This window comes from Uranotaenia lowii, chromosome 2 (assembly GCF_029784155.1).
Source record: "Uranotaenia lowii strain MFRU-FL chromosome 2, ASM2978415v1, whole genome shotgun sequence".
NCBI classification, from domain to species: domain Eukaryota; kingdom Metazoa; phylum Arthropoda; class Insecta; order Diptera; family Culicidae; genus Uranotaenia; species Uranotaenia lowii.
This window is the reverse complement of record NC_073692.1, coordinates 205,566,901-205,580,078: the sequence shown is the minus strand read 5'-3', so window position 1 is coordinate 205,580,078 and position 13,178 is coordinate 205,566,901. Positions and strand designations below refer to the sequence as shown.

Below are 13,178 nucleotides of genomic sequence, written 5' to 3'. Positions count from 1 at the left end.
AAAAAATGGCGCAAATTTTTTACACATTTACAATCAACAATTCTAAAAGTCAAGTTCCAAAGTTCCTTCGGTTATGTAATTTTGTAAAAATAGCAAAAAAAATCCTTATCTATGAAGTTTTTCGTAGAACAAAAGTTGTTTGTAATTATAAAATCAAGCTTATGTGAATTTTGTGGGGGTTTTGAAGGGTTCATTCTGAACTCTGAATTATCTAAAATTTTTAATCCTTAACTCTGATTAATGAATTCTGATTTCAACTGAATTTGAAATTCAAAGCTTATAATTCATATGAATTCTGAATTTTAAATTATGAATTTTGAATTCTGAGTACTCTTCATTTTTCTAAATTCTGAATTTGGAGTTGTGGATAATCATGTACTTAAACTGAATTTTAAATTATGAGTTTTGACTTCTAAATTCTGTAGCATGAATCATTCTGTTTTCTAGTTTATGAGTGATTTTTTCCTAGAAATTTTCATTCTTAAGGCCTTTTTTGAAAATGAACTTGAAAAATCTTATTTCGTCAATAACTTAAAAACGCGACTAACTTTTTGAACATGGTGGAATCGATGGGGAATGGTTGAAAGATGAAAATCAAACTGGTATTGTTGTTTACAACTTAGAATTGTTTTTATTCCGATTCCCTCGCCATTCCCTGAGAATTGGGGGAATCGGAATGGAAACAGTTCTAGAATCTTTTGAACAACCAGTTGGATTTCCATCTTTCAACCATTCCCTATCGAATCCACCATGCTATAAACACTAGTTGTGACGCGTTTTTGAGTTATTGACAAAATAAGATTTTTTTACGTTCATTTTCACGGGAAGTGTAAACCAGGCTTCAGAAACGAATTTTAACAATTTAATTCACAATTCTAAATAAGAAGCTTTTTTTCTGACTTCTGAATTTATAATTCATTGTTTGTTTATTTGTGACACTTTGCCAACGCTTTGGCATTCGTGTATTTGTAATTCAGAACCCTGAGTTTGGAGTTATAAATTTCGAATGTCTTGTTTCGAATTCTAAATTTTAATTTTAAATTTTGGGCTTTGAGCTTTAATTGCATGAATAATGGCGTCTTCAGTATCTATTGACCGCCCTTAATTATGCAATCTATGCTAAACTTAATATTACGTTTATCGATCTTTGCTTTTTGGATCTTTCGGGTAGAATGGGGATTCTTGATCCCGTTTTCTTATTTCCATCATATCTTTTTGGAAAAATTAAGCAACACGCCGGCTATTGCATTTTGTGACAGTGTGTAATTTAGAGTTTATATGCTCCAAAAGTTAGAACGATACATTAGGTGATATGAAAAACCCCTAGCAATTGCTTTTGCTAAACTAAATCGAGCATTCGAGCAGTCGCAGACAGCAATTGCTTCGGTTGATATGAATAAAGTTTTTTCTGACAGCTGTTTTCTCAGTCAGGAGCTTTTACTTTTAGAACAAGCTAGTTCGGTATGAATAAAGCCCAAATATGAAGCAATCGCTTTAGAAATCTCCTAGCAATTACTTTATTTTCTAAGCATGCTTGGTAGCAGACTTTTCCAATAAACAAATTCTTCAACAACGTCATGAATTTATAAAATTAGCAATATTACATTTCAATACAATTTAAAAAGGCATTTTCAACATAGATGAAGAACAGTCGAAGTGATAACCCAACTTTTTTCATATTCCTGTCGTTGTATGAAATGATTCGTCTAAGATGAAACAAAACAAATCAATTAGTAAATATTTCAAATTAAAAAAATCCGGCTACAGTGGAAGAAGTCCCAATCGGCTTGAAGTTGGAAGAAAGTTGTAATAATTTAAAACATAATTCAGATTTCCCGAATTTATATGATTTTTTTATAATTCAAAGATAAAAAAAAAAAAACATCTAAGTTAAGATGCGCGCCTATTGCCTATTTTTTTTTATATATCGGATTATCCCGATCCGAAAACGTGTGGGAGAGCTTATGATAAATGTTAAAAAGCTAGGCCTTTTTTTGTTTGACAATATTCAATTTTCTTTAAACATCAACATACGAGCATGTATTGACTTAAATTTTTCCGATCGTTCTTACACCCACCACCCGCACCGTCGATTTCATGACTATTTTAGCCGTACTTTTCAATTTTTTGATCGTCTTCTTTCATTTTACTTTAGAAAATTTAAGATTCTGCTGGTTGGATAGCTCTTTTTTCGAAGCAAAAGCTATGTTCTAAGACTTTAGTACACATCTGCTAAGCAAACGTTTATTCATACCAAACTAAGCAAATGCTTGTTACAGAGGCTTTCCGTGGTCGGTGCCACAAATAAATGAAATACTAAATTTGGCAAACAGACATTATATTGTGCAACTTTATTCAGGGTTGCGAAGTTTCAAAGTCACCCATTTTCTCCCTTCCCATAAAGATAATGATAAAAGCGACTTACATCAGTTATTGCTGCATGCTGTTGTGCCCATGTTCGGGATTCCTCGAGCGACGTTCGCTTCCGACCCGATGCATGCTCAGATTGCTTTGGCTGTGGCGCTCGACGACGACGAGATTGATTCCTGCGGACCCAGGGGATCCCTGTCCTTCCTTGTCCGACCCAATGTCCAACCTTAGGGGCGCGGACCGGATATTCCGCTGATCAGCACCACGCTGGCGCTGCGATTTGCTATTCGACCGTCCGCCGAGGCAAACCAGTACACTTTTCTTCCACAGGCTGCACTCACACCGCGGATCGCGGTATCTTCCGGCTGACGCTTGACTCGCGCCACAGAATTTCCGGAAACACCTCCTCACGCTTGTCATCTGCTGACCAATCTTCGAACGGCGGTGGAAAACAGAAGCTCACCTCCCACTGCTCGGACAAATCCACGGGTGGTTTCAAAATCCCGCTTCTGAGTGATTGCACTTCCGGTCACAATCGGAATGACCTCCCTTCTCTGTGTCTTGCGAGTTCGACTACCGGAAAGACTCGCAGACGGCAGTGTCTCTGGCACCAGGTTTTCAAACCGAAGAAGGTTCCCGTATGTGGTTCTGCGTGAATGGGAATCGCATGCAAAAGGTGACCGCAACTCCAGCAACAGGCTAGCGGCGATTCGATAAAAGAAATGCCCGTCAAAACGCTCCTGCTTCGGGCGATAAATAAAAGTGCAATGCCACTGGACGGCACGTAGACGCAAACCGCGTAATGTAGGAATTCGCTCCTCGCTGGCTGGATTTTCCGGATGTTCCCGGAACAAACTGTTCCTGCTCAAATGGCCTCACGGAATGGATTGCCGTAGGGGTCTTCTGCCGACGTCAACTTCCCGTCTCGTGTCTTCAAAACCGGAAGTGGTGTCCGGATTGAATTTCGGAACCGATCGCCAACTGCTGAGCGATGTAAACCGAAAATGCAAATGCGCAATCCCCGTAGGCGGCCCTGGATGTCAGCGAATTAAAATGTTCCGGTGTGATCGGCCTCGCGGAATGGATCACTGCAAGGGCCTTCTGCCGAGGTTCGCCTCGGACCACGTGTATTCTGATCCGGAAGTGGTATCCGGATTAATATTCGGATCCACTCGATGACTGCCGGGCTACGCAAACAGCGAATATAAACGAAAAAAAAAGGGGTCAGTACACCTGACCCCTTTTTGTGTCACTTCTTCGTTTGCCTGTTTTCTGGCCGCTTTGCGGTTCTGCACTGGGCTTATTGGCGAACTGGCTGGTGGTCAGAACTGTCGACTCTTCGTCACGTGTGGACAGATTCGTTCCCTTGCGCTTTCCGGGTTGAAAACGACCGGATTATGTGGCGCTCAGTTGGTGGCTTGGCGACTTTTCCTTGCTTTGAGCCGTGATCCGCTTCAAGTCGGCCTTACCGGATTCTTGGATCGCTCGGTTCTTTGGGTAGCTGACGGCGAGATGCCACTGTGGCTTTGGCCGAGAAAAAATGATTTTCCGGGGGCAGTGTTTTTCACCAATGGCGCACTCTTACTTTTTTCAGCACTTTCTGTGCCCTCTTCCGGAAGCGCAATGTTGCCAACTGTCAAATGGGGCTTCTTTCTAGGCCTTTCTAGCCAATTCTTGGCCGTACGAATGTTGACAGATGTCAAGCCCGAGTTTCTACTATGCCTGACAGATATCTGGATGAATATTTTCTTGCAGTTGCGGATTTCTGTACCGTGTTTTGCTCCAGTGTTTTGTTTTTTCTTTTGCAGTTTTTATTCACGCTTAATAATCTTTTATGGGGGAATGGGTTAATAATAAACTGTTTGCGAATATGCTCTTATCGTATCAATAATAATCAACAAAATAATCATATGTAACATGCTTTGGGCTTTTGCTTTGCTTGATTTCGAGCAAAGTAAAAGCTACCGAAGCAATTGCTAAACCTTATTCATACCACTAATTAACCCATAGATGAATTAGAATAACAATCCGCTCTTTCGAAGCTGCGCTGCTGCCATCTGGGGTAGTACGATGTAGCGTGAGAAACATTCTGGGTGAACGATAAATTATAGACAACTTTACATTGCTTCGAGTTAAGTTTTCATAAATCCAAATGATTTTGAAAAAAAAACACTTCTTTGAAAAATTGGAGTTTGTTTTAAAGTAAATTTAAATAAATTAGCCTGGTAGGAGAGTCAATTCTATCTGATAAAGTCTGTCGGTCAGAGAAAACTAACATGGGGCCGTTCAGATACCACCTGGACAACTTAGGGGGGAGGAGGGGGTATGAAAATGTCCACGGAGAGGGGGGTAGGGGTTTGGGTAGTGTCCACGTGGACATACTTACTTTCAAAACATTTTCTAAAGGTGAATAAATATTAAGATGTTTTAATCAAAATCTTAAAATTGCAAAGCTTTCCAGTTTAAGTTTAAGCAACTAGTAGCAACTTGAAAGCAAGCTATAAATATGATAATTTTGAAATTAATAATAATTATAATTATTACAAATTAGATTAAAAAAAATTTTTCAAATCTATCCACGTGGACATACGGTGAGGGAGGCAGGGGTTTGCCAAATGCAGGCGCGGTCCTATGGGGGGGGTGATCGGGGTGATCACCCCCCCCAAGCGGCAAAAAAACTTATGAATTTTAATATTATAAATATTATAAAAATATATTAATCACTTAAATGCTTAAGATTAAAAAAAAGTCGGTCAAAAAAACTAAAACAGCTGTAATTTGCAATTCGCTGGACCGATTATGACCAATCACCCTCCCCCTTCCTTGGACAAGCGTGGACATTTTGGAAACTCTCACCTCCCTCTCCTAGATATCCACGTGGACAGATTTTTGGTGCCTACATCTCTTATTTCTGTTAGAAAAACCTTAGATTTAAATGGTTGATTTTGAAAAATGATTAAAAATTTTCTGGTATAGAATTACTTGAAAAATATGGAAATATCATATCTACAATTGATTATTATTGATCATTCAATAGAGAGAAGCGCTGGGTTGCTTGATTTTTGAGCTACATCTCATATTCATATATTCAAAAAATGAGAGCCTATAACATAGTTAAATTTTAAACTGGAAATTTTTTGTTTGTTAGAGATAAATAAATGAAAATTGAAGACTCCAGCGAATATTTTTTGTGTAATTTGAATAATCTAATGCAGAATATTAATCTCGACTTTAAATTTGAAGTGAAATTTTAATATTTCAGGTATGTTTTGTATGTATCACTTTATGTAACATTACGTTCCATTCATATTCAATTTTCGAATATAATTATTAGGCGAACATGTCCACGTAGACATTACTCAAACCTCTGCCCCCTCTCCGTCGACAAGCGTGAACATTTTCAACTCCTCCCCTCCCCTTAGTCTAAATTGTCCACGTGATATGTGAACAGCCCTTTATGAAAAGAAATTCAAATTTCAGCCAAATTTTTCATTCTTTCTTTTCAACATTGGAAATTTATTAAATGTTTACGATATTCGAAATCTTATTTAGTTTCATTAAGTAACAAATTCACATCAGAAGAAAAAGCGACATTTTTTAAATTTTTTTTTGTTGGGATATATTATTTCCTTTTGAAACCGATTTCAATAGAAGATTCAATCAAAAGCTTAAAAATGAAGGGTTTAAATTTGTTTATTTCTTATATAAACTCCTTAATAATCTCCAATTTTCCAATTCTTGGTTTGTTTTCCATTGCAAGTTCCGATTTTTACAAATGCATCCCAAATGCCCATTTTTTTTTCTTAAGAGATAGACGATTTCAATAAAGAAGACACATTCAAATTCCAGACTATCTATTTTTTATAATTTCTTTATTTAAAACGGCTCATATCTTTAGACTTTAAGGAGCCAAATTCCTTGTGTATGTTTGCAATTTTTTGTTTAAGTCTATTTCATCACCTTTCTGAAAAGAAAAGAAATAGATAGGGAATTATGAAAAAATTAAAAGGATTCCGGAACAAGATTAATAGCTTTAAGGAAAAGTCCGAGTCTATCACAGCTAACACATCCATAACTGGAACGTTGGGTGCTTTCCCTCGGGCCCTAAGAGAATCTTTTAAGTTCACTCTGGTGACATTTCCATAATACATATCAGTAAACAAAAAAAAAGAAATCGACCTGAAGGAATAAAAAATAAGCTCAGATCAAACGTGTACAGCTCTCAAAAACTGAAATTAATTTCACTCTACTCTATTAAATTTTTTTATTCTTGTTTAGGATGTTTATTTAAGAACGTTGTTAGAAGAAAATGAGCTATGATTGTATTTGCCTCGACGTAGTTACTTACATATGAGGCGCTTCGAGCCAAAGGGGTTTAAGTGCAAAACTTATCGATTTTGAATTAATATTTCCAAACGATTCTTCATAATTAAAACTACAATTGGTGATTTTTTCAGATTTTTAGAATTTTATTTACATACTTTTAAGTTTTGTAGAGAAATTCAAATTTTAGATAAATAAACGCAAAATGGCCGAACAAATCAACTTAAAAATGTGTTTTCTCGAAATTAACTTCTTTTTTTTTAACAAATCATTTATTTGTCCTTCTTATACCCCTTTGGCTCCAAGAACCTCATATATGTATGAATTTTGAGCCGTTATCATAATTAAACAATTTAAATCATAATGACGGTTTTTATAAAAATAAACCATTCTCCATTTTCCAAAAACTTGCCTATGTCTTCATTTTTCCCAGGAAAGATAAACCCAGCCAATCGCTCAAGTTGAATATTCGGAAGATATTTATCTAATTTCTGATCAACGCAGCTATATTTCAAGATTCACACCAATTATATCGCCGATACTGCTTTTAGCTTATCCACACAAAAATAATTAAAATTTTAAGTAGAAATCAAGCTTAATAATTAAATCCACTCTGAACCTGGAAATTCTGTTATTTCAATTGAAATTGATTGGGATTTTTTATTAAAAAATAGAATAAACTATCAGAAATTAACCCTTTATTCATTTTTTTTTTTATTCCTTTTTCAAAATATAATATATAAGAGTTTGGAAATATTGAGTGCATGAAGAAAAACACTACGATTTTTCACTTTTATCATGATTTATTCGTTGCAAAATTGTTACTATTTCTTCCAATAAAAATAGATTTCCCAAAGCTTCATAACTAAGAGTTTGTTTTTAAAAATCATATTTTAGAATTAAATTTATTTTTAGAAATTGAAGAACAGATACATGAATTCATAATTGTTCAATATTTTAGAATCACGATTCAGAAAATACTTCAGAAAAGTAATAAAATATTCAGTTTAAAATGCATAACAATTATCAACAAACAATTTTCTCAAATAAATCTTTGAATTTCCAAACGTATTTTAGCAAAATGAGAAACATTAATATTTTGTTGAAATTCTTGCGCTGATGTGAAGATGCTCAGGAAAAATAATGTTGATAACTTGAAATTTTTTTTAACATTTTTTTCTACCAAAATGTGTGTTTTTTTTTCATTTATGAAATGAAGTTTAAATCGAAAGATGGTCAAAGAGTTCTTTTAGTGATAATTTTTAAACTATCTAATAAACAAATGACGGAAATTATCTTTTTATCAATATTTTATGGCACTGAATATTAAAAACTCGCGGATTTTATAAAAGAATGTATAAGTTGTATAAAAGGATGTCAAAATAAGTTTGTTGAGAAACTTGGTTAAAAGTTTTCGCTATTCTTCTACAATTTAGATTTTTCAAAATACAAACCTCTGATTTTGTGACATGAAATTTCAAGGGAAGACGAAAAGGAATGTGCAGCAAATGTAGAAGTCTCATTTGCAATTGCACCCCCCCCCCCCTCCTCTCATCACCTCCTCCCTTCACTTTCTCAAAAAGATCGTTGTTTCGCTATGTATTCACGTTCCCTTTATTGTCTGATTTTTGAAAATTTGGAAAATCACCCCCCGCAAGAGCCAGGTCTAGGACCGCCCCTGGCCAAATGTCCACGGAGGGGGAGGAGGGGGTCAAAAATCTCATTTTTCTGTCCATGTGGTATCTGAACGGCCCCTATGTGAATCAATCTTTTCGTTCATTTTCTTTACTCTTAATTTTTGCCAATAATCAATATTTTTTATCATATCTTCATATTAAACTCTATGCGATTCTCGTTGATCTATATAAAAGAACGATTTTCTCGTTGTTACTTCAAACTATAACTATTGGATTTGGTTTAGTTGTTTCATTTAATAAATGCGTTATAAAAAAATTTAAATAGTTTCAGCCTAAGACAGTATAAAATGTTAAGTTTTAATTTAAAATTTTCTACGGCTAGTGGTGGTATAAATATTATTTTCAATAAAATTTTCCAAAAAAAAAAATGAGATCAAAAAATGAGGTCCGATAAAAATACAAAACATTTTCTAACCCTTGAACGATGGCAATTGAAAAGCATTTAAGTAAACTTGAATTGTGTAGTAATCCAAGGATATAATTTTTTTTCATGTCAACCACCATCAAATATAAAAATCCGCTTTCCAGCTTTAAAATTATTACGCCTGATTGTATGCAGCTGCAGAAGGAAACCTAATAGAAAATAGCAAAAATTTATGTTTTTTCGAATAAAAAAAATCTACCTTACCAATTGTTGGGTCTTTCCCAAATTTTAAAGGAATGTTAATTGACTACTCTTTTAACAAACTGCAATTGAAAATGTGCATTTGGCTCGAGTTTTCATTCAAAAATATGTGAAATACTCAGAATAGTTTTTGGAGTAGTAAAAAATTGACCTTTATTGATGTCGATTTGCGATTCTTCACGGTACATACACATTTTCTCCTATAGCTCACAATAATCTCTGAACCTTCTACTCCAAATCTGTATCCGTCATTTTCTGAAAATCCTAACCAAATCAAAGAAAATAATGATTTATTAGAAGCTAGTATTTCCACCCGTTTGTTTACATTTTCTTGCACACACACGAGCTGTCAAAAAATAGCTTCGAAATCGCGAATTGAACAAATATCAATATCTTGTTGTTGTCCACGTGGTATGTGTACGGCCCCTTTTCTGATTATGCTTCAAAATAAATTTTTGTTTTTTTTTACGGTTTTAGCGTGTAGAATTGCCGTTATATTGCGTTTCATCTCATTTCAGGTTTGTATCTCGGCTAGAAAATGAACTCCCCGTAAATTGTTCATTATCGTGCAAAAATAACAAAACCTCGAAATCGCATTTTCGCGGACTCGAATATCTTTAAGAATTTTTTTTACATATTTCGCATTTTCCAGCATTTTTTAATATTAAAATAACATTTACGCAACATATAAAGTGTATGTGCAGTGAAGTTATTCGTTCAACTCGGAAGATATACAGTTTTTACACCGAATAATTTAAGCCGCCCAAATATGGATGAACAGCTGTACAATAATTTTAATCCCATCCGGTGCAATGTTTGTTTTACCCGGGCCACCGATCACAGACTGATGCTGGTGGACCAGAAGTTGCGATTCTGCAAGGGTTGTCGGCTGATTGGATACTGTGGGGAACAGCACCAGAAGGAGGACTGGAAGCATCACAAAGATTTCTGTCGAACGGTTACAAAAATCCTTTCGGTGAAGAAAGTTGAACACATTCTGGATGCTCGAACCGATTCCGGAAGAATCATTGGGGGCTCTCGGCGGGATCTCGAGTGTGCTATATCGCTGGCAGAATGTTTGGTGGTGTCGATGCTGCAGCGGAGACTACATCAGCACGAATTTTCCTTGCTCCGGTATCCGAACATATGCCGGGTTTGTTTCGAATACGATCCCCGGCAGCTGGAACCCTGTGAGACTTGTTTCCAGGTGCTGTACTGTAGCGAAGAGCATCGGATGCAGGATGCCGAACGCCACGCCAAGTGGTGTGAAATGTATCGTGTCAATCTGTTGCTGGATGCAGGTGAGATAACTGTTTAGTTTTTACCTTGGAATGCAAAACTAAAGCACACTTCTTCAAATTTCTTATGATTATTTATCATTTTAACTGATATTTATAATAATTTTTAGACTACCCAACGCGCCTGGAAAAATTTGATTTCCCTAAGCTGACACCCTCGGAGCTGAACACTTTCCCAAAAAATTCCTTCGAATTAGTCAACCTCGCCTACAAGAACACCATTCCAATGCGTCCGCAATCGGTGCAGGATTTCAACAATCTTAAATTCGTGTCCAACTATTCATACATCGGTACCATTCTCTACGCGCTGAATCTCACCAACATGCATCAGGAGGTGCAAAAATCGCTGGTACTTTACGTGGTCGGTGCCGATGGAGAAATCGTTTTCTTCGACCATAACACGTGCTCGATTGTGTTCACCTTCCTGCCCCAGGTTCGTGATGTTGTCATTCACTTTATCGGCCCAGCTCTGAGTTCTATCAAGGACGAGATCGAGCTAAACTACGAAGGAGGCCGATCTGTCAAAATGTACTACCATAAAGGCCTATTTCATACCGTTGAACCTTCGACGCCAATGGACCGACCACAGCTGATCATCTGCTACAATTGTGGCTTCCACGAGCACGTTGATTCGCATCGGGACACATGGAACGCCACACTGAACCGGATGCTACGATTCGTCAACATTCCGATTGTGTTCACTTCGTATACTCGAGCGGAAGCCTCGCATGATAGCGCCATTCTCTATCGTGCCAGCAAACATTCGTCGATGAAGCGGAAAGATTTGGTGTTCGTAAAACGTGCTGCAGACAATCAGTTCAAAGACTACAAACCCCTACGGAATACGAACTATTTGGACGAGTATGATGAACTGTACTACCCCAACGGATATGTTAGTGTTGTCGTCAGTCGAGTACCGTAAGGAGACGCAGTTTACAACAGAAGCAGGTTACATTCCTTACACCGATCATGCCATAATTTCCTCCGACGAATCATTAACAAGTAAGTTTTTTTACATTTTCGATTTTCTTATCCTTTGTTTTATAATAGCAGAATTATCGAATTTATGTGTTCCAAAGTACAACCACCCATGAATTTATTTTTGTAAGTTTTATCAAATCGTTTGGGGCAGACCTAATGGCAATATAGCATTTAAATACCTACTATATCAACATTGACATATTTTTTTATCCGAACGTCCTTTCGACTATCCAGTGACACAGATTAAATATCGTTTTTATTAATCAGGGACACGACAGCTTCTCGAATCATTTGAATTTCATGTTGGTTTGGTAGTAAGGGTTTGGTGATATTTCTGGTTATAAATCCAAGTTTCGGCAAAGATATGCAAGATGCGCTTTTGATTTCTAACATATTTAGACATGACACATGTCCCATGAGTACCTGGAATTTGCATATGGAGAAACTATTTCAAGCGGAATGGATTGTTAACCATAATAGGTGTCTGAGGTTGAATGCCTTCGGATAAAGAGGCCTTAATTTCGACAAAAATGCAGATACAGTCAGGCATTCGCTGCCGACAACATAGACATTGTAGCACCAGTCGATAAGGAAACACATTTAAAACAATTGAAATATCAATCATACTTATAAAAAACTGTGTTTTGCTAATATGGGGTGGGGGGTGAACCTCACAAGACCAATCGATATGCTTGCATTATACGGTGAGCAAAATAAGAATAATACCACTATGTGTTTTGCTTATTAAAATATGAATGATTGTAAATCACCAAACTTTTTTCCTACAGTTTGTTTTGAATTGTTTTACGGGTAAATCTCAAACGGATTAAAAATATTTTTTTTTTTTTTTGAGGAAGCAATTGGCGTTGAGGACCAAAAATATGAAGAAAAAAAAAAGGTGCAAATTAAGAATAGTACCACTTGTGTTTTTCAACAAAAAACAAGATTATTTCTAAAAATTTACTGTTTAAAAGTGAATAATAATGATTCTTCGAAATATTTGAATAGATAACTGCATTTTAAGGAGTTTTCTAGAATTCCAAAGGTTTTCAAAGATTACGAGGATTACGAGGGGCTCCTCTAGCGTTAAGGAATTTGATATTAGATGCTATAATACTTTATCAAACTGCTTGATTTATTCATTAACATTTATTAGTATGATGAAATATAGATTTGAGGCAGATTTTGAATCCAAAAAATCCGGCATTCTCGCAACATGTCCTGCCCAGCGTATCCGGCCAGCCTTCGCCACCTTCTGGATACTGGGTTCGCCGTAGAGTCGCGCGAGCTCGTGGTTCATCCTTCGCCTCCACACTCCGTTCTCCTGTACGCCGCCAAAGATGGTTCTTAACACTCGTCGCTCGAATACTCCGAGTGTACGCCGGTCCGGCGATGTACCTTCCCCCAACGTCTTGATCTCCTGCATGTGCGCCGATCAGGTGTTCATCGAAGTGCTGCTTCAACCTTTTGATCACCTCACGATTGTCCGTCAGGATGCCCCCGTCCCTATCCCGGCGGGATGCGTTGAGTTTCTGATAGAACTTTCGTGTTTCTTGGGAACGATGCAGCTGCTCCAGCTTCTCGAGCTCCTCCTCCTCCAGGCGGCGCTTTTTCTCCTGGGAAATTCGGACTCGCTGCCTCTTCCGCTGTCGGTGATTTTCCACATTTCGACGGGTGCCTCTTTGCACTACTGCCGCCCGCGCGGCATTCTCTTCGTCCATCACCCTCCTACACTCCTCGTCGAACCAGTCGTTCCGTCGAGTTCGCTCCACATAACCGATGACGTTCTCCGCAGCACTGTTTATGGCTGTCTTGATGGTATCCCAACAGTCCTCGAGAGAGGCTTTGTCAAACTCGCCCTCTGCCGGTAACGCTGTTTCGACC

General features: G+C 37.1%; 1 protein-coding gene across 1 annotated transcript; it reads left to right on the top strand.

Annotated features, from left to right (window-relative positions):
• The first annotated feature begins 9,593 nt into the window (after positions 1–9,593).
• LOC129746514 (uncharacterized) lies at positions 9,594–11,470 on the top strand. Its single transcript, XM_055740190.1, has 2 exons — positions 9,594–10,316; positions 10,424–11,470. Exons 1-2 carry the CDS (start codon positions 9,785–9,787, stop codon positions 11,233–11,235), a joined length of 1,344 nt encoding a protein of 447 aa, XP_055596165.1. The 5' UTR covers positions 9,594–9,784; the 3' UTR covers positions 11,236–11,470.
• The last annotated feature ends 1,708 nt before the right edge of the window (positions 11,471–13,178 follow it).